At 38.5% G+C, this 19,384-nt stretch overlaps 2 protein-coding genes across 2 annotated transcripts; one reads left to right on the forward strand and one right to left on the reverse strand.

The window, feature by feature from the left end:
- Window positions 1–1,375: 1,375 nt before the first annotated feature.
- Window positions 1,376–12,672, reverse strand: LOC146607357 (MAU2 chromatid cohesion factor homolog). The gene is made up of 18 exons (XM_085348092.1): window positions 12,432–12,672; window positions 12,033–12,116; window positions 11,777–11,872; window positions 9,733–9,827; window positions 9,349–9,376; window positions 8,985–9,140; window positions 8,269–8,415; window positions 7,326–7,416; window positions 7,118–7,221; window positions 6,499–6,576; window positions 6,181–6,246; window positions 5,544–5,627; window positions 5,142–5,191; window positions 4,962–5,039; window positions 4,768–4,879; window positions 3,957–4,047; window positions 3,661–3,788; window positions 1,376–2,366 (listed from the first exon to the last, which is right to left on the reverse strand). Exons 1-18 carry the CDS (start codon window positions 12,663–12,665, stop codon window positions 2,292–2,294), a joined length of 1,797 nt encoding a protein of 598 aa, XP_085204218.1. The 5' UTR covers window positions 12,666–12,672; the 3' UTR covers window positions 1,376–2,291.
- An 833-nt stretch (window positions 12,673–13,505) lies between these two features.
- LOC146607358 (mitochondrial coenzyme A transporter SLC25A42-like) lies at window positions 13,506–18,611 on the forward strand. The gene is made up of 8 exons (XM_085347406.1): window positions 13,506–13,816; window positions 14,206–14,361; window positions 15,498–15,609; window positions 15,848–15,873; window positions 16,315–16,481; window positions 16,778–16,894; window positions 17,068–17,219; window positions 17,338–18,611. Exons 2-8 carry the CDS (start codon window positions 14,275–14,277, stop codon window positions 17,661–17,663), a joined length of 987 nt encoding a protein of 328 aa, XP_085203532.1. The 5' UTR covers window positions 13,506–13,816; window positions 14,206–14,274; the 3' UTR covers window positions 17,664–18,611.
- The last annotated feature ends 773 nt before the right edge of the window (window positions 18,612–19,384 follow it).

Below are 19,384 nucleotides of genomic sequence, written 5' to 3' on the forward strand. Positions count from 1 at the left end.
ATAATCCCCTCTGACTGTCATTTCATCTGTGGGATAATAGTGACCACAATGTGTTTTTTTCCAAGTTTATCACTATTTCAGCTGCTCTACAGGCGCTGTTACATGCAGCAAAAGAGTCACAGAAGCAGCCACCTTGTCTTGTCACACTTTTCTGTATTAACTAATTAAACAGGTGCAGGAAGAGATGTAGGTACAAAGGTCCTTACAAGTTGGATAGCTACACAGTTAATCCTAGTATTTGTCATGCTTTGAATTTGTGCTTTGAAAATCCCAAAGGATAGATACATGAGTAAGATTATACTTAGCTACACACAGGCCTCATAACTTGTTAAAAAGACACTTCTGAGAGGTGCAAATGAACATTTTTCCAGTGAGATTGCAGGAGCCATATTCAGTCTTATAGTCAGACAAAAAAAGGAGTGGCAGTTTTAGTTTAGAAATTTGGGAAAATGTTTATAAGAATTATTTTAGGTAAAAGTGCTAAAAGCTACATTTTATTTTTTTTAACTCTGAAATTACATTGAACGAAAACCTTAGCACCATCGAAGGGTTAGTAATAAAACAGACTAACACCAACTCTTACCACTACAACAAACTATAGGTAACACTGACAAATTATTGTTCTGGGAAAGCATTTATTACATGGCATGTCATGTGGATGTTACTTTGACACCTTGCACCCTAAACATTGCTGTAGAGCAAGCACCCTCACCATAAACCCAGCACACTGCAAAAAGTACTTAGGAAAGTTTTAAGGAAGAATAAAACAAGTCCAAGGCGTGGATTGAGTAGTTGACTGAGGAGCCAACTGATGAGCCCAAACCAAGGATGATCCAGAGAAATTACGCTCACATCCCAGTGTGTCATAAGTAACTATCAAAGCTGCACCAGGGGGAACTACACAAAATTAGAGAAGTGGTTTTGACATTGTGGGTGATTGGGTGCATGTGGCACAAGGCCTAGCTTTGCTTCCTACTACCTAAAAGCATATAAAATATGCAAACAATGCATTACCATTCAATACAATTAACTCTAGCACACCCAGCACTTCTAGCAGCATAAGTCAATGAATGTAATGTCTACAAAGTGAGGTAAAACAGTCAATTACAAAATTTCAATCATATTTTTATTGGAAAATTATTGAAAACAATGTAAGAATTAAAAACATAGGAACTGGATAGAACATAGCAAGTACTCAAGCTTAAACTGTGTCCTTACAGAGTGCTTTAAATACCAAGCATCAAGATACCTACACAGGTTAGCTAAAATAATACATATCACACTTTACTAAATTGACTTTATAAAACGTCACTGTACAATAAAAGGTTCAACAAGTGGCAAATCTATACAAACATACTGTAAAGAAACCCCTTAGTGGAACTATCATGACAAATTAAAATAGAACAAAATAAAATAAATTCTTTTTTTGTGATATCTGAAGATTATTGAAGGCTCCAAAAGTTAAAACATGATTTGTAAAAAGTAATACATCTACAGGAATTTATATATTATGCAACTTCCAAAAATACATTGCTTAATGTGTGTTTTTTTTTAACTGCATGTGGCAAACCTAGTGGCCACCAAATCACATAAGTATTTAAACACTGTTTGTTAACAGACCAAGCATCTTCTGCACAGTGGATTCTGCAGCAATGTATACTGTCAATTCTCAGAAGGAAACTTTTTCAAATTATTATCCTGTGAAAATAAATTACAAGGTTTCTATTTTTATCTACTGTGGATTTTGTGCAAAAAAGTTATCTACCAAGAGTTTATTGTTAGCAGGTCAAAAACTATTATACAAGGAATCTGCATCAGTAACTTTCATGCAAGAAAAAACAAAAAACCCCAAAACAAAACAGTATTCATACAAAAAAGGCAAGATGTAAAATATTTACCAACAGTTACAAAAATAGCAAGATGAATAAATTAATTTCTTCTACATTTCTTTACTGCCCACATCTCTCCTCTTGTTTTTCCAGCAAATGGAAAAGAGTCCTGGCAAATGTAGTGAAGGGTAAAGAAGCCTTTTACCATGTGTCCTTCACTCCTTTAATCAACAGAGAGCATGAAATACCTGTACAACTGCAGTTGTAACTTTTCTACAATATTAAAAAATATAATAGCAGTCAATCAGGGAGAAATCTCCAGAAGCTGATAAAGTGAAGGCCCAAACTGTCATCTGTTAAAATCCTTTTAAGCTACAGTGGTCTGGATAGCGGGTTGGAAGGGATCAATTTGCTGCTTGTGATAATTTAGTATCAACAGTCACATGTTAGACAGGAGGTTCCTTATAACAGGCTTGCAAGGCTGGTGGTTGGACCGTTTTGGGCTTGGATCTGGACAGGAGGGGGGCCATCAGTCCACTGAAAGAGAGATGGAAGTAAACCGTTAATGCAGCCATACACCAAAGCGCCTAGCCTCAAAAAGGCCATTATGCGTCATATTCAAGGTCACCGTTTAAACGTTTTTGAAACAGATCTCTTGAAATATTTTATTATATAATAAAGGGACAAGAATTACATCATCTCAAAGACTTTTCTTTTTCCTGTATCTATCTAGAGCTTTCATGTTTACTGAAAGATCCAATAAACATACCGGGTTTTCCCTGGCCGAATAGCACAGCTCCTCAGCAAATCATCATCAAAAGATTATATTTTTCTTGAAAATTAAATGTAACACGCTAATCCGTGATTTTATATTTTACAACACATCAAGACTCAGACGAAAATGTTTGAATTTTAACCAGAGCAGTGGTCAGCGATCAGACTCAGCTTGACGAAAATAGCAAAATTTGTGCCTTCTTAAGTTCTTATTTAACATTTGAGAACTTCCAAGTTAGTTGGTATCATGACTCAAACAACGAGCAACAAGCCTATTGTTAACTAACATTAGCATAGCATTTTGGAAATGGTAATGGGTATTTTTGGCTTCCTGATAGTTCAACACCGCTTGCAGCCTTATTTGTAGCATTTCCCACACAAGAACCTTTAAACTGTGTCAGGCAACTGTCTCCATCTCTCTCTCTCTCTCATAACACTGCAAAGACATGTAGATTTATGTCAGCCATGTGATCAATACGAGCTTCTCCTCATCTGTTTAGACTCAACTGCTAGTAAACAAGTGAGTCTAAACAGTATTAATTATCAGCACTAACACTTGACCAGTTCTCCACTGGTTTTACTGAGACCACAAATCAGTTTCTCACTGGTGGATCTTAATGCATTTGATCCTTTTCTATTCAAAGCCTACCAAGCTAATAATTCAAAGCTGTAATCTGTGATTTGTCCACTGACTCGCCGATTTACCTTTTCAACTAATTCAGTCAAACCTACTGTTTATGTGCCATATTTCTGCAGACTGAGCGCACCCACATCCCTCGTGTTACATCACGACCAAGTTCTGATGCTTACAGATGCATTGTGCACGTTCTTTTTATTTCTGGCCAACAGATGAACAATAATAGAAATATTGAGCTTGAGCAAATTAACCAGATGTAAATACCAAATATTTTTATCATGGTGTTTGTCATTTTCCTTTAAGGCCATAATCTTGTTGATTTAGAGCTTCTTTTCTTTTTGGTTCAAGAAAATTTTCATAAAATAATAATAACACAGTGTGATAACAATAAACCTAGGACACCAAGTTGCTTTAACGTACACTGATGAGGTTATGCTCAGGAAGGCTGCAGGCAGCGATGTGGTCCTGTAGCAGCTGCTGGGAAAAGTTCTGGTGCATCTGGGCGGCTTCATGGGCATCCATGGTGTTCCCAAGAGCCTTGTTCAAATCTGCAAGCACAGCACATGGTCAAAACCTTTAAACAAAGCTTGTATTGTAAGAAACTGTGATAAACTCAAAAATGTTTTGCCAAGTAGTCTACACAGATTAGACTGTCTGTGCAGCTCTAAAATAACAAATTATGTTTTACTGAGAAACAGGAAAAAGTCATTCTCTACCTTTCAACAGTGCTGAAGACCAGAGCTGAACTGACATGTCTGGGATCTTGCTGGCCAGCTGCATTGCAGGTACAACCATGTTGTTACTTTCCTACAGAAAAGACAGAAATTTAGAAAATGTCTGCAAATTTTCTGCAAAACCAGTCCTCATTTGAAGACATGCACGCAAAAAAGGGTAGGTTTAAAAATACAATGTTCATTTATTTGTACAAGAGTAATGAGGACCCTCCAATCAACTAAATGACAAAGAAATCTCCTCACAAATGACAAAGAAACCAAATGTTAAAATGGTTGTAGCTACAACCATCAGCAGAGGAAGAGCCAGCTTTTAAACATATTTAGCAGAGATGGCCAGAAATTACTGAATCATTTATTTCACATTTTAAAATATTCATGTGCATATTGCAGCCTTTCTCTGTTAGTTGTTTTGCTTTGCCTGAGACTCAACTAACAAGCAGAACTATGCTTTTCTGTATCGACCAGCAAATGCCTCAGTAGCCACAAACTAATGTTATGGGCTATCACGGGTCCATGCAAATTTGGTTAAGTGCGATGAATATGAGAGCAGTTTCATAAACCAAGACAATGTATCACTGTTCATTCTGTTCCTTTTATGGGCAAAATGTATAAAAAGTTTAACGAATGAGGCTCCAGCTGCAACATTAAACAGCAAAAGGGGATGAGATTAGACAGGTGAGTCATTTATTTCTTACTTTAATAGTTATGTTCTATTTAGTGACCATGTTCTTCAGATCTATCAGGTTACCATTAGTGTGAGCATTAGCCCCATTTGCCAAGTATTTAGTCTTACTCTGTGGTTGCCCAATACGTAGAAGATGTGGCCCAGCAGAACAAGGGAGCATGCCGTCAGTCTGTTCAAATCCTCAGCATTAGACATCTTCAAGGTTTCTCTTAGGAACCGTCTTCAAGACAAAGAAATAAAATTATGCAACAGCGCGGGGTGTGTTTTTGGGTGTGCATGCTTGAAAAAAAAAAGTGCCATACTTTGCCTCGTTGTACCGTCCCTGAAAGAAAGACAGGAGTCCCCTGATGTAGAAGGCAGCAGCGCGGAGGCAGTGGGAGCTGAATGAAAAGAGAAAAGTCAAAGGGTGTATATTTCAGAGTCTGAATTAATATTGTCATTTCATGTATTTTCTTGTGTTGAACATAAAACATGGCTCTTACCTTACGGGAAAGTTATGGTCTGGGTTTATTCTCTCAAGAAGGCTGTACAGCTGAGGAAATTAAGAAAAAGACAAAAAAAAGGAATGTTAAACATTACAAATTGAATAACAAATCTTTTTTTGCCCCTTTGTCTCAAAGCCATAATGTTTATTTTTGAAATGACTTTAATCTCCTAGATGTGGTAGAACTGGGATACAATGTAGTTCTAACTATGCTGAATGAACATTTTTCCTTTGAACATTTAACTTTTCAGTGCTCCCTGGTGGACGGAGAATGTAATGGCAACACCATGTATACGAGGACAGGACAAAAGTATTTATTCAGCCAGGCATTGAATTAACCCGCAGCCCACTACATTTCACTAATGTAATTAAAAGACGGAACTCATTATTATGAACTGACCTCCTGGTGTCGGTTGCCTTCCCTTATGTAGACGCTGGCCAAGTTGGTTACAATGTATGTCCACAGTTCCTGGTGTGTGGTGAGCTGAAACACAAGAAGACATGTGGACATAATTTAGATGAGAAAAGAAGTCGCTGCAAGACAGCATTGAAGCGTTTGAAATGGAGGAACTTTTTCACAATTCTAAAAACTTTTGAAGGAAAAGGTACTTTAACTTTTTTTTTTTACATTAATGTTAAGTGCTTTCAACCACACATCTGCTTTCCAACTCTGTAATTATAACCAAACCCATGACAAACAACAAGCACACAGCTATGTTCAGGGCCTCTGTCTTGTTGTTATTGTAGCTGTTGCTATGTCAACTACCCACTGGATAATAAGTCACATTAGCATTCCTATCGGTGGTGGACGTGCAATAAGGGGGAAATAAATAGAATAAATAACAGAGACCTGTAAGCTATGTAGTTCTCGCTGAGCTGCCCTGTAGCTAGCTACCCGCAGGGAGTCCCTAGAAATGTTCAGTCTAAATGCTTCTTATAAGATGAGAAGATGCGAGAACTGTTACAGCAACTGAAGAAAGAGTGCCCCCCCCTCCCAAAAAAAACCAAGAAAACCAAACAAATTGTCACATACTCACCCGCAAAGCTGTAGTAAACTGTGCTTCTGCATTATCCATACAGTTTACTGAGATACAGTACAGACCCTGTGATATGGGAAGGACAGAAGATGAGATCTTTTAGACTTATTATTGGAAAAAAAACCCCCCAGCAAAACCTCACCCAAAAAACAGGAATAAGACTAAAGCTTTTTTCTTTTTCTTTTTTTTTGCAAGTCATTTTTATAGTTCCTTAAATTTGAAGCCGTGTTCTGTAACTTTTGTCTTATATGGTATTGGTAATACGTTCATTAAGCACAGAGTTTAGACAACTTAAGGGTTTTGGCTGAAAATGCTCACCAATAGTGTGTGAAGCTGAGCAGCATGGTTGGTGAATAACCTGGGGGACTGTTGGCACAGCTGACACACCTGTGAAATCTAGAGGGACAGAACAGAGACTTCGTTTTCACAGGACCATTTAGATATGCAAATTATTTTAAAATATAACCTGCAACAAAAATAAGATTCCAAAGGCACTGGACATGACTATATGCTTTTTAACAGAGCACATATCAAAGTCAATCTATTACACTTTTCTTGTTTTCTGCCACATATACTGTCAAAATGATGCATGCACATGTTAAGAATGGCCAAAATTTGAAATAATGATGCCAGTGTTTATACAAAAAAGTCAGTCGTCAAGCTGCTCTACATGCTCAGTTTCCAGGGAAGTTAATCAGAAGAAAAGCAGCCTTAAGTAAAGGTGGTTTTCAAATGGCTTGCTTCATATAGAGGATGCACAGAGGGGCTGCACCAAGGGTCCAATTAAAGATAAAAAATAAAAACATTCTTTCGAACAGCGAATTCTGTAAAGATACACTAGAAGAGTTCAGGGATAAAAGGTGGAAGGAAGCATAATAGCATGCTTTAAATAGAAAACAAAACTCAAAAACTGGCCATAGAAACAGAAACAATATACCTCTTGTAATGCAGTGGCCTTGTGGCCTGTGACAAGTCGGCACATGATTATGTGTTCCAGTAGAATGACTTGAAAGGTAGATAGGATAGGGCTGCAGTCCAACACTGGAGCATAAAAGACACAAAGGACAAAATTTACAAAAGTAGTAGTGTAGTGTACAGGTGTGTTTTCTGTTTGTTTTATAAACAGTGTGAATATTTTAACTCACTTTTTAGCTTCTCTAGTTGCATAAGAGCTTTGTCTGTGTACTTCTGGGCTTTCTCCAGATAGCCTGCTTGCATGGAGTGCATGACTGTCACCTGTAAAATGAAAAGAAAATACAGTTAACAGTACAGTCAAATCCCTTGCAAAGCACTAATATGGGGGGGGGGGGGGGTTCCCTCTCCCCAAACTGTAGTCCCAGAAGCTTTCAAGCTCTACGCTTTTGATATCTACATTTTTAAATGTAGTTGCGTTTCCACTGCAAATTAAAACTACAGATTACTTGTAAACCAGCTGGAAATATCTGTGTCAGAAGTTGAAAAACATTTTACAGCAGATGTTTACCTTGGACTGTTAACGATCTCAGGCCATCTGACTACAAGCAGACAGAATATTTAAATCTCTTGCTATCATGTGTTCCACTGACGCATTAGGAGTTTTTCCTGTGGAGTTTTAACGTCTGGCTATCACTGGTCAAGGACTAGATTTATTGGTAATCAAACTTTTACAATAAAATTTTTTTGCAACCTTCAAAGGAGTGCAGAAACAAGACAAATAAGGATCATTAGATCCCACATTTATCACAGATTTTCCTCTTATGTCCTTTTTGGAGACTTAATAGTGTTTATACTACAAAATATATACGGTTATATGTGTTCCAGTCCACTCTGGTAAATGGTTTAAGTAAATGAAGCGAATATATATGAAAAATAAATAAAAATTGCATATTTGTGGTAATTTACACTTTTCTAAAACCCATTTGTGATGCGACTCCCCAAGATGCAAACACATCACATCAGCCACTTAAAGCCAAGTGTAAACAGGGTCATAAACTGGAGGACAACCAAAACGGACTATATACATTAAAAATAAAAAACCAACCTCTAAAAGTCATGCTGAGGTTAAAACTTTAAGCGAATTTCAAGTTACGGAAAGAAACGCGCCATTACCAAATATACGAGGACACACATATGTTCCTTGGGCAGCCAGTGGAACAAGTCAGCTGGGTTGCTCGGCAGAATCTCATCATCATGGAGTGTGGAGATGGTTTGGATACACTGCTGCAGCTGCTTCAAACACGGCTTCACGCTCTTCACCTGGAAATGTTCATTAATATCCGTCATATCTCTTTGTAGCATTTAGCACATAGTTATACCTCTACCTATGCCACTAAAATCAACATTTGAATGCATGAACATTAAAACTTTCATAATCCTACCGATGTTACAGGAGAAACATAGCTTACAAAGCTTAAAAATAATCTGCAACAGAAATCTCTGGCAGGACTCTGAAACGGTAAATACTGCAGCTGTCAATTGCACTGACCCATGTATGCAGTCTGTGCAATGGGCAGGCATTTGTTGAGTTTTGTTACCGTAACCATTAAATAAATCTTATCCCAGTGCTCTGGTGGGATAAGACAGAAACACTTATAATGTCAGCATTCAGGACTGAGCGTTTAGTAAGGCTTTAACAAGCTTTTAAACCTTATTAACTAGTTTTTAATTAAATGTAACAGATGACTCGATACACACAGTTTTTATGTCCTAATAACCACTAAAGTTGAAGTTATGGCTCCCTCCACATTTATTCAGATAACAGAATAATTGCAGAGTAGCAAGCCTTGTTTTTCCAAGTGTTTTTGCTTAACACAATTTCCTCTTACCTGTCCAGCATCCAGGTAGTGTGTGACCTGTAGCACAAGGAAGAAGACCCTCAGAGACTCCTTCTGGATTGGGTTTCCCTGCCAGTTTTCCACTATAGTTCCACATAGTGTGAGAAGAGGATGCACCTCCCCAAGCTTCCTCTCCATTAGCAGCAACTAGAAGATTGGACAATATTAACACAATCAAAAATGCTTTTTGTTTATTTTAACTTGCACTGTAATTCTATTAGCATTGTGTTAAAAACAACCAAATAAACCCTGAAACAAAACAACAACAAAACAAACTGTTATTGTATGCACTATTTAATATAGTGTGTATTACAACTCTATAGCCCTACAAAGTGAAGTATGACAAAATACTCACCATCCCTTTACTAAGGAGAAACAATGCCCTAAAAAGCAAGAACAAGTCAGGTGAGTTTAGGAAGACAGACAATCTGATTTTTGTTTCCTTACTTCACTAATACTTTATTTCTCTTAACACAATACCTGTTTCTATGTCTGAGCAAATATGGACGTGACTCAGAACAGGTTAAGCGATTATTAATATAAAAATCTGACAAACATGTATGACATTTCCTCTATTACGCACCAGTGTCTGTGGCAAAGTAGGACTGTGTCAGCTGTGTTGTCAAGAGTTTCATAGTCCACTTTCTCATGACTAAACTTTTTAGGAGACCTAAGAAACCGCCAGCTACCCGCTCAAAGCCTTAAATGCAATTAACAGAAGACAGGTACATCTATTTACCTGGTATATTCGGAGCCCACCACTCGGGCGTACTCAGCTCCAACTCCCAAAAGGTCACATGCTGACACCAAGTCTTTCTCCAGTGTATGAAGTTGCTAAGAGACACAATTAATAAACAATGAATAAATGAAAACAATGAAAGAACACAGTTATCTACTGGGACGTTTTGCTTTTGTTTTTTTTATTTATTATAGACACAAACTCTAGACTCTAACCAATATAGTTCAAAAAGCTCTCATATTGGATTTATTACGTTTATTAATATTAAGAGAACACTATTATACCTGCTTATCAAAATATCTCGCATGAGTAAAGTAATACCCTAGGGGGAAACATTGATACTCATTGTCAGAGGTGTGGACTCGAGTCACATGACTTGGACTCGAGTCAGACTCGAGTCATTAATTTTATGACTTTAGACTTGACTTGAAAAAATGTTCTAAGACTTGTGACTTGACTTGGACTTTTACACCAATGACTTGGGACTTGAATTGGACTTGAACCGGTTTACTTGAAAAGACTTGATATTTTACCCCAAATATAAAATTTAACATGCATATTATATAGAGATTGAAAATGTGACGTCATTCACGGGTAGAACCGCAAAGGATTCTGGGAACTCGTGGCAAGAAGTACTAGCGCACGCAGGCTTTCAATTAAAATCAGTTACACAGAGATAAAAAGAAACACAAAAATGTCAAGAAGCTGTTGTATTATTAACTGCAATAGCCGGTCGCATGACAGCCACGGGAAGCCGACGGGTAAAGAGATCGGTTGTTATCGGATTACGACGTTTAAGAGAAATTGTTCGAGCCATGTTTCCGAAGTGACAAACAGGCGACGGATGGCCTGGATTGCAGCCATTCAAAGATCAAATATAACGTCCCAGAACACTCCAGCTCACAGGTTAGTCTGCTCCAAGCATTTCCACAAAGGTCAGTCTGCTGTTGTAGTTAATACGTCATTTTCATAACATAATTAGTGATATAGGTTACAAGCAAGTCTGGCGCTGAACAGAAATTGTCGCGCTATGCTCCTTTATTTATTGTGCCTAAATAGTGAATTGTCCTGACACAATATTGCGTTTCGCTTCTGTTATTATGGTACATTGACAAAAACATATACTTTTATTCACAGGATAAAACAGGTTTTTTGTATCACTAATTGCCCAGTACGATTACAGCATACAGTATTATTGTCACTGCTACATTTCTGTGATGCGTACCAGAAATTATTTCCACTACTAATTAATTACCGTTGAGCTCAAAGGTCCTATTAATAAACGGTTAACGAATGTGTATTTATGAAGACGATTTGTGAGACTGGTAAACTTATATGATACGTACGATGGTCTTTCGTTCTACACGGTGCGTTTCAAGGTCCTGTACCCATCCGGCGGTAAACTGTACCTGGGCTTGTTGCAGTGACCGGAAGTTACTAAACTTCATGAGTGTATGCACTCACTCCAAGAACCGTATGCTTATAAATATGCATATAAATATGAGATAGCTGACTTCATCTAACTAGCAAATGTTTTCCAGGCTATGTTGGTGATGCAGTTTTTTTTTAATGTGTGTGATATTTTTGTCATGCGATTTTAAAGCCGGTCCTACAACCGCATCCAAGAATAACATGCAGCTTATCTCAGAACTGTCTGTGAAAATTATTCTTGGAGCTAGGTTTAATTGAGCTGCATTCTAAAGAGGTGCAATTTCACAATTTGTGTATATTTTCTAAGTTCACTATTTTGTCATGTGTTGAGAAAAACACAGATTTAAAAATTACATGGTCTAATATTTACATTTAGCATAACTGCAACATGCTTTTTTTCGTTTTTTTTAATGACTCGAAAGGACTTGAAATTCAAAATTTCAGACTTGTGACTTGACTCGGACTTTTACACCAGTGACTTGAGACTCGACTCTGACTTGCCTGACATTACTTGAGACTTGACTTGAGACTTGAGGATAAAGACTTGAGACTTACTTGAGACTTGCAAAACAATGACTTGGTCCCACCTCTGCTCATTGTACTTAATACATACCGCCAGCTGGAACAACAATCTGCAGTGCCAGTATGGTGTTTGTTGTGAAATCTGGATGGCTTTGCGCAGCAGGGGTTTTGCAGAGTCCACCAAATTCTGAAAATCGATTTGCAGAATCAATAGTTAAAAGTCAATAAAAAAAGACCACAAGGCATATCTGTTTTTTTAAATACAGAAATTAAAATGTCCTACGATAAGCAGTAAAAAAAAACAAACAAAAATTATAATGACCTTACCTTGAATTAGAATGGCTTACCTGTTGGCAAAAGAGTTCTGACAAAATGCTGGCAGCTTCAAACTTGACATCTTCAAACTGAGGAACTTGCTGAGATATATACCACTGCAAAGCAAAAGACAGAAAATGTTGGCGGCGTCGCATTTGCTGTCGTTTCTGACAACATTAAACGCTGATAGTAGCTTTTTAAGCTAACAGCAAAGAAAGAGCGAAAGTCTAAGACTCGGATGGCTATCTAACAAACAGCTGATCAAATCAGACACGAACTGACGTTATTTCTTCATCCATTTACGAATCAAACCTTCCCGAATAAACAGCGATTTAAAGACTTCCGCCGTTCACCGTTTTCGCTCCCTGCGGCCTACACCCATCCCCTTCTCCGCAGCATCCCCGCTCTTTCCCAGATCAAACGTCCCTCACCGCTTTCTCCAAGTGGTTGCGGGCCAGCTCGCTGTTCTTGGTGTGGTGGTAGAGAACCGAGCCAAGCTGAAGATGTGTTCTAGCTTCGATCCTCTGCGGGGGCTTAAACTGAAACACGGCCTGTAGACAGTGCACACAGAGTCGTATTTTAGGCGGACTGGAAGTTCGGAAATGCTCCGCAAAGCCTAAAAGGGCGAGGTACCAGCGCTCCGGGGCCTCTACGTTTGACGCCATTTTCCCAGACAACAACAAGTTTTTCAGCGCTACGGCCAGACTGGCGGGTTGCCAGGTTCGGCCATGTAGAAAGAGCTGCTCACTACTCCTGTTTCGTTTACACTGTTTAGTAAACCTTAAATTATGTTTGACTACGAACTAAAATCACGATGAGTTTATTAGAAATAAATACTTTATCTAATTGCATTTTACTTCAGACACCGTTGCTTAAATATCAATATCAGGCTGTAATTTGTGATGTATTACTCTTATTCAATATATTAAGTTTTCTTTCCCTGTGCCTGACAAAGTATGGCTTTACATATCAAACACAGCTATTCCAAGCGCCCATGTGAACTCACAACACAAAAAATATTTCTTCTAAGTTGACATGCAGTAAGTTATTTAGGGGGTAAGTTGTTTCCCGGGGGGATCAACTGATCAGTAGATTAATTAATCAGTCAATTTGGAGTTGTGGTAAGTATTTGAGCCCATTTCCAAACAGCACATTTGATTATTCCTGCCTTTTGTTTTAGTTTTTTATATGTTTGAGCATGTTAGTTAGGTAAACTGAGCAGTCCAAACAAATATTCTTGAAGAATGTAAACATTTTTTTCCAATAAACTAAATTAAACGGGACACAAAGGCGATGAAGAAAATGATTGTAACAGAATTTAAACGTCAAAAAAAAAAAAAGGAAAAGAAAATGTACACAATGTACAAAAATGTAGTGACTATTAAAAATGTTGGCAAAACCTGGCAACCCAATGTTGTGGCCAATCTCGCGAGACTTTACTACAACACCTATATAGGCTCTTGGGTATTGTAGTCAAAATAATGTTATAAGCCGTCCCAATTTTTTTCTTTAAGACGCTGAAAAGCCTAAATAATCTCCTGCGTAGAAGCAGGGTGCTGCTCCGAGTGCAGTTTTGACCCAGACGTCATTTTTAAAGGATTAACACCCTTTGCGCTGCTTGACACTTGTGTATTTTTTTAATAGCCATCTCCAGAAACGTCAACATCGTGAGAAGACGTGCAGAAAGACCTCGAAGCGTGTTCAAGGTTCAAGTTTGTGCGAGAACACAACACATGTGTGCATCAGACACCAGGTCAGACTGATTTATCACGTCGAAGATTTCCAAACACGGAGTTCTTTTTGAACACAGACGAAGGTAACAAATGAGATAATCAGTCGTCGTGCAAATAGATTTAACTGCACAGACACAAGCTTGTTTATGCACTGTTTGTATGGATAAGGCGCAGTTTATTCATTTGATTCGAGGTGAGGTCACTAAGTTGTTGGATCAGTTTTAGAGAATAATCAGCAAGTGTGATGATTAGTATTACTCGGATCAATGATGGAGAATAGCGATGGATCGATCCTCGGTAATGCAATACTCTGTTTACAAGCCAGACTGTTTGTGCAGAACATGGGCGTGCGTGCAAGCACGTACTCGCGTCAAGTACATATAGAGAGGGACTGCGACACAAGGGGCTGTGTAGTGTTGAACTCAACTGTCATATCCTTGACATATTTCGCTATATTTCTCTTTGTCTGCAGTGTTTTGTTTTGTTTATTGAATGAGCAGTCGGGTGTTTGGCAGCCCTTGGTAACCCTTAAAGGGGAGACATGGCCCATCGTTTGCAGGACCGTCAGCACAGGCTGCCAGTGGCTCAGGCAACTGTGTTGACTTTGCCACCAGCCAGCCAAGCAAAGGTGAGGATTTGTTTCTATTCATGCCTTAAACTTAAAAACAGGTGATTGATGATACAGTCGTGTTTGAGCATGCCAGGGTGGGGTTGGCATTTAAAGTTTGAGTCATCTTGTTTACAGAAGAAGAGTCAAAATATGAGTCCATATCGAGCCTAATGACTGTGTATAAACACGTTTATAACTGCATACAAACTAATATTTTTGCAGTCTGTGATCATCACATCCTGCCTGTCATCTATTAGTCAGTCACATCAGGTGATGAGCATTACAGCAGCATTTTTTAAAGGCACCAGCTGCGAAAATAAATAAATAAACAAAATATCTATTTATGATTATGATCAAACCTGAAACAAAGCCTGCCTTTCAACTCTCTCAAATCCAGCTCAGTTATACGGAAGTGCTGTTGTTATTGTGAGATCTAGTACAGTCTTCCTTATAACACCATCTGAAGGACAAGTGTCTTCTGCTATGTGCTTTAAATAGCAGAGAGTTGCCACATAATCCAAAGCTGGTCTTTGTTTACAAAGCAATGGAGTGGATAATATTGAGTAACCAGAATAATTATTCATATTTCCAGTAGTTTCACATGGTTAGGATTGCTGTAATAGTGGATTTTTAATGGCCTAAAGCTTTTGTTTCCTTATTGAACACCAGTACAAAGTCAGTTTTAAAATACTGAACCTGAAAAACAGATTTTTATTTTATTTGCTAAAGTTAAATTACAGCAGTTAAATCTGCAATCATCATAGTAATAATGCAGCATCTTTGTTCTTCAGTTCAAATGCTCTTCTTATCAGTTGGGAGTGTTTATTGGGTTCAACTGTCCCACTCACTTCACGGTCTTGCACACACAAACAGCTCCTGGTCTTGTGAATTGTTACCTTTTGTGATTCTTTCATAACTGTGAAATTTTTGTCTCTAACCAAAATGCGGATTTCTGCTGTCACATAAACGTGGGAGCCTATGTGCTAATAAACATGTGATGTTTCTTATGCAGTACATGAGGATTAGAAAGCTAAATAAACCCAGATAAACAATTCAACTTTTTTTTGGTCCTCCATTAAAAGCCAGCGTAATATTTTGAAGAAATGGGAAGTTATGGTAACGTCAGCACTAAATAACAAAATGTTTTCAAGCAGGATGTGAGGCCTAGCTGGTCTGCTCTGGAATCCCTGTTATGTGGTGCGTTTGCCGGAGCTATCGCCAAAACAGTTATTGCACCTCTGGATCGCACCAAAATAATTTTCCAAGGTAAGTGTGACAATGTGGCAAATATGGAAAGAATATAGGTTGGCATGTTAGCGACTTAACCTCTGTTTTGTGTATTAGGTGTCACCATAAATGCAGCCACTGTTTTTCTGTTTGTACCAGAGTTCTTGCTAAGTGTTCCTGACTAATTACTAATCCTCTTAGTAGATGTTTAACTTATGTGGGAGAGTGTGTATTTTTTAGCCTTGAGGTTCACTGTGTCTCTGTTGTTTATTCACAGTGTCCTCAAAGAGATTCTCAGCTAAGGTGAGTTCAGGCATCTGTCCTATCAGTGAGTCAGGAACTGATAAGTTGCAGATTGACGCAGGTTAATTCATGAATGTAATGATAAGAAAATACAAATAACAAACAAAGGAGTGTTGTGGATTTTTGCATAGGAGTAGTCGCCTGCTTTTCTTCATTTTGAAACATTAGTAGCAGAGTATTTTTGATTTAGGTAGCACAAAAACATGCAAAGTAAATAATGTTATTTTTTTGATTTATAAGCAGCAAATAAATCAGTAATAAAGAATGCTACCATTAGCTAGAAGACTACTGCAGTGCTAATATTCTATATGTTCTTATTCTCAAGTTGCACACATTTTCGTAAGCTTGGTTAGCTTGACTATATAATGTCGTTATCCTGATCGTGATAAGATGATTAGGTGCGGAAAACATGACCGGACTGTACCCTTGTTCCTAATCTAGGAGGCTTTCAGGGTCATTTACTCTACATACATAGAGGGTGGGCTGTTCAGTCTGTGGAGGGGAAACTCTGCGACCATGGTGAGGGTCATGCCCTATGCTGCCATCCAGTTCTGCTCACATGAACAGTACAAAAGACTGCTGGGGAGCAGCTACGGCTTCCAGGGCAAGTGAGTAAGCAATTTATATCAATACACTATATTTACAGCCTGTCTAGTTTTTAGCTGTGCTAACAGGATGATTCTAGAGATGTCACTATAAATCACTCACTTTGTTTGTTATTGGGTTCTTATGACTGGCAATCTATCTTGAAACTCTTAATAGAGTTTTGTCAAATCCGACCCATCGTCAGGTCAAAATTTCTGACGCTGAAATACAGCATCAGAGAGCCTCTAGCATTATTAGTGTGTTTCTTTGATTTTAGTTTGCTCATTCTGTCTGTATACTATTATCCTGGTTGTTTCAGAGCTCTGCCTCCTTTTCCACGTTTCCTGGCTGGGTCTCTGGCTGGTACAACTGCTGCTATGCTTACCTATCCACTGGACATGGTACGAGCCAGGATGGCAGTGACTGCCAGAGAAATGTAAGTACCTAACAATTGTGATAACACGCAAAAGTGTACCTCACCATGTCTTCACCAGTGGAATGGATGAAGCACACTTCATTGTTTGCTGAATGTTACAGTATCACACAACACAAAAAGGTTTGTGTCAGCTTGGTAAATGATGTCTTGCCTGCCATGTGTTCCTTCAACAGGTACAGTAACATCATGCATGTCTTTGTGCGGATCTCCCAGGAGGAGGGTGTCAGGACACTTTACCGAGGCTTCACCCCCACTATTTTAGGTGTTATCCCATATGCAGGAATTACTTTCTTTACCTACGAGACCCTCAAAAAATTACATTCAGGTACTGACCATTGAGGCTTTTTCTTTTCAAATCAGTAAAGTTGAAAACATACATACATCTGTTTTTTCACTTATCAATTTTTTCATGCATTTCTCTGTTGGTGTTTTTCTCAATTCAGAGAAGACAAAGCGATCCCAGCCTTACCCTTATGAGCGCTTGGCATTCGGTGCCTGTGCAGGCCTGATTGGACAGTCGGCGTCGTACCCCCTGGATGTGGTACGTCGGCGCATGCAGACAGCCGGAGTTATCGGTTCGTCCTACAGCACCATTCTGGGAACCATGCGTGAGATCGTGACTCACGAGGGAGTTATACGCGGACTGTACAAAGGCCTGAGCATGAACTGGGTGAAAGGGCCCGTTGCAGTGGGGATAAGTTTCACCACATTCGACATTACGCACAACCTTTTGCTCAAATTGCACCAGATGGGCAACTTTATCCACTGAATCATGTGGGAACAACATAGGCGTAACATATGGCACAGATGAGACTGGCATAAGAGAGGTTGTCAGGTCTGTGGGATGGCAATAATATGTCTCTGGCCTCTGCAGGACTATTGTGTTGCACACCCCTGTTCCCTTAAGGCAGCATGTCAGAAGAATGGACAGGAGATCTGCTGTTCACACAGATAGGCTTTATCTCAGACTTTGAAAAATGCACTTTCAAAGAAAGCGAAGAGACAAAAAAGTATTTTGAAATTGTTCACACAATCTGAGCTTTGTTGTGAAATCATAATACCTTTGTGAAGGTTAAAGCAGTGAACAGCCAGGTGTGTTTTTGATTGCATCAGTATGGAGAAAATATTTGCACTTTATTAAACATGCAATGTTCTTTCAGTTTGACCCATTATCATTACAGAGAACACAATGAGTTTGAAACCTTTAAATTAGGAGATAAATTTTGATTTTAAATAAGCGCTTTCATTTCGTTAGTATTAAATAGCCTGATTAAATAAGGTATTGTTTGTAATGAAGGCTGAGTACCCAGTGTTCTTTGTCTTTGAATTTCATCAAATTGTGTAACTGTGCCAATGTGGACTGATGGAGTGAAAGAGGGTGATCACGTCAGCAGGACTGTGCAGTTTCACTTTCCATGCAGCACTGAGGTGCAGTGAATTTATAGTACTTATGTCTAATAAGTGGACGTTAATCAAACCTTAAACCTAAACAAAAGACAGATTTTGGGGTTATTTGCATGTTCTTGACATTTCTGCTTTTTTACTTTACTGTTGTCACATTGCTTGTACTTGCTTGTAAAGCATTGTTTACTCAGAATCTAAACATAACACACTTAACTTGGTCTTCTTTTTTTTTCTTCTTTTAAATAAAAATAAATTAAACAGTAAATGGATATTTCAAAGATGGATCATATCCAGTGATGTAAATTTAGTTCTTTTGTGTGTGTGTGTGTGTGTGTGTGTGTGTGTTTTTTCTTTTTAAGATTGTCTTTCCATTAAAGGGTCCATCCACACCACTAAGCAATGAATCCTTTTGTCCACTTGAGGGGGCCATGTAACAAGCAAAGCTAATGGTGCTGTCATCAGCATTCAAGAGCAGATTTAAATCACTGATGTTCGATCAGTTTTACATGGCTGAAGAAAAGCCTTCACTAATGGTTGTACTACCAATAAAATGCTTTTTCATTGTCATAAGTGTTTTGTTTACATTGGGTTCCTCAAAGACTGGTCTATTGTGTCACTTATCAAAGTTTAAATAGACTTAAAAACACTTATTGGACATTTCAGGTACACCTTACTGGACTCTCTCTCCCTTCAGAACTGCTTTAATTATGGTGCAGGTTCAAAAAGGCCCTGGAAACATTCCTCACAGATTTTGGTCCATATTGATAAGTTGCTGCAGATTTGTCTGCTTCACATCCATTATACAAATCTTTGGTTCCACCACATCCAAAAGGTGCTTTATCAGATTGAGATCTGCTGACTGATTCTCATTGTCATTTGAGATGATTTGTTCTTTGTGACATGGTGCATTTTCTTGCTGGAGCCACCATCAGAAGATAGGTAGACTGTACTTGTAGAGGGATGGACATGAGCTGCACCTGTGGTCGGGTAGGCTGCGGCATTTAAACTATATGAAGCTGGTACTAAGTGACCTTGAACCTTTGAATCGATAGAGCCGTGCTTTCATGCTGTTTATGTCAAAAACCT

This window comes from Diplotaxodon limnothrissa, linkage group LG23 (assembly GCF_057381915.1).
Source record: "Diplotaxodon limnothrissa isolate DT_005_m linkage group LG23, D_limnothrissa_male_GT1.1, whole genome shotgun sequence".
Classification (NCBI taxonomy): domain Eukaryota; kingdom Metazoa; phylum Chordata; class Actinopteri; order Cichliformes; family Cichlidae; genus Diplotaxodon; species Diplotaxodon limnothrissa.

Excerpts from the sequence above, each read along its gene's own strand:
- LOC146607357 (XM_085348092.1), bottom strand. The coding sequence starts at position 12,665 with ATGGCGTCAAACGTAGAGGCCCCGGAGCGCTGGTACCTCGCCCTTTTA. Across the intron at positions 12,117-12,431 it reads GCAACCACTTGGAGAAAGCG|TGGTATATATCTCAGCAAGT; the intron begins GTGAGGGACGTT and ends TTTGCTTTGCAG. Across the intron at positions 9,828-11,776 it reads GATTGTTGTTCCAGCTGGCG|CAACTTCATACACTGGAGAA; the intron begins GTATGTATTAAG and ends TGTGTCTCTTAG.
- LOC146607358 (XM_085347406.1), top strand. The coding sequence starts at position 14,275 with ATGGCCCATCGTTTGCAGGACCGTCAGCACAGGCTGCCAGTGGCTCAG. Across the intron at positions 16,482-16,777 it reads AGCTACGGCTTCCAGGGCAA|AGCTCTGCCTCCTTTTCCAC; the intron begins GTGAGTAAGCAA and ends TGGTTGTTTCAG. Across the intron at positions 16,895-17,067 it reads GCAGTGACTGCCAGAGAAAT|GTACAGTAACATCATGCATG; the intron begins GTAAGTACCTAA and ends TTCCTTCAACAG.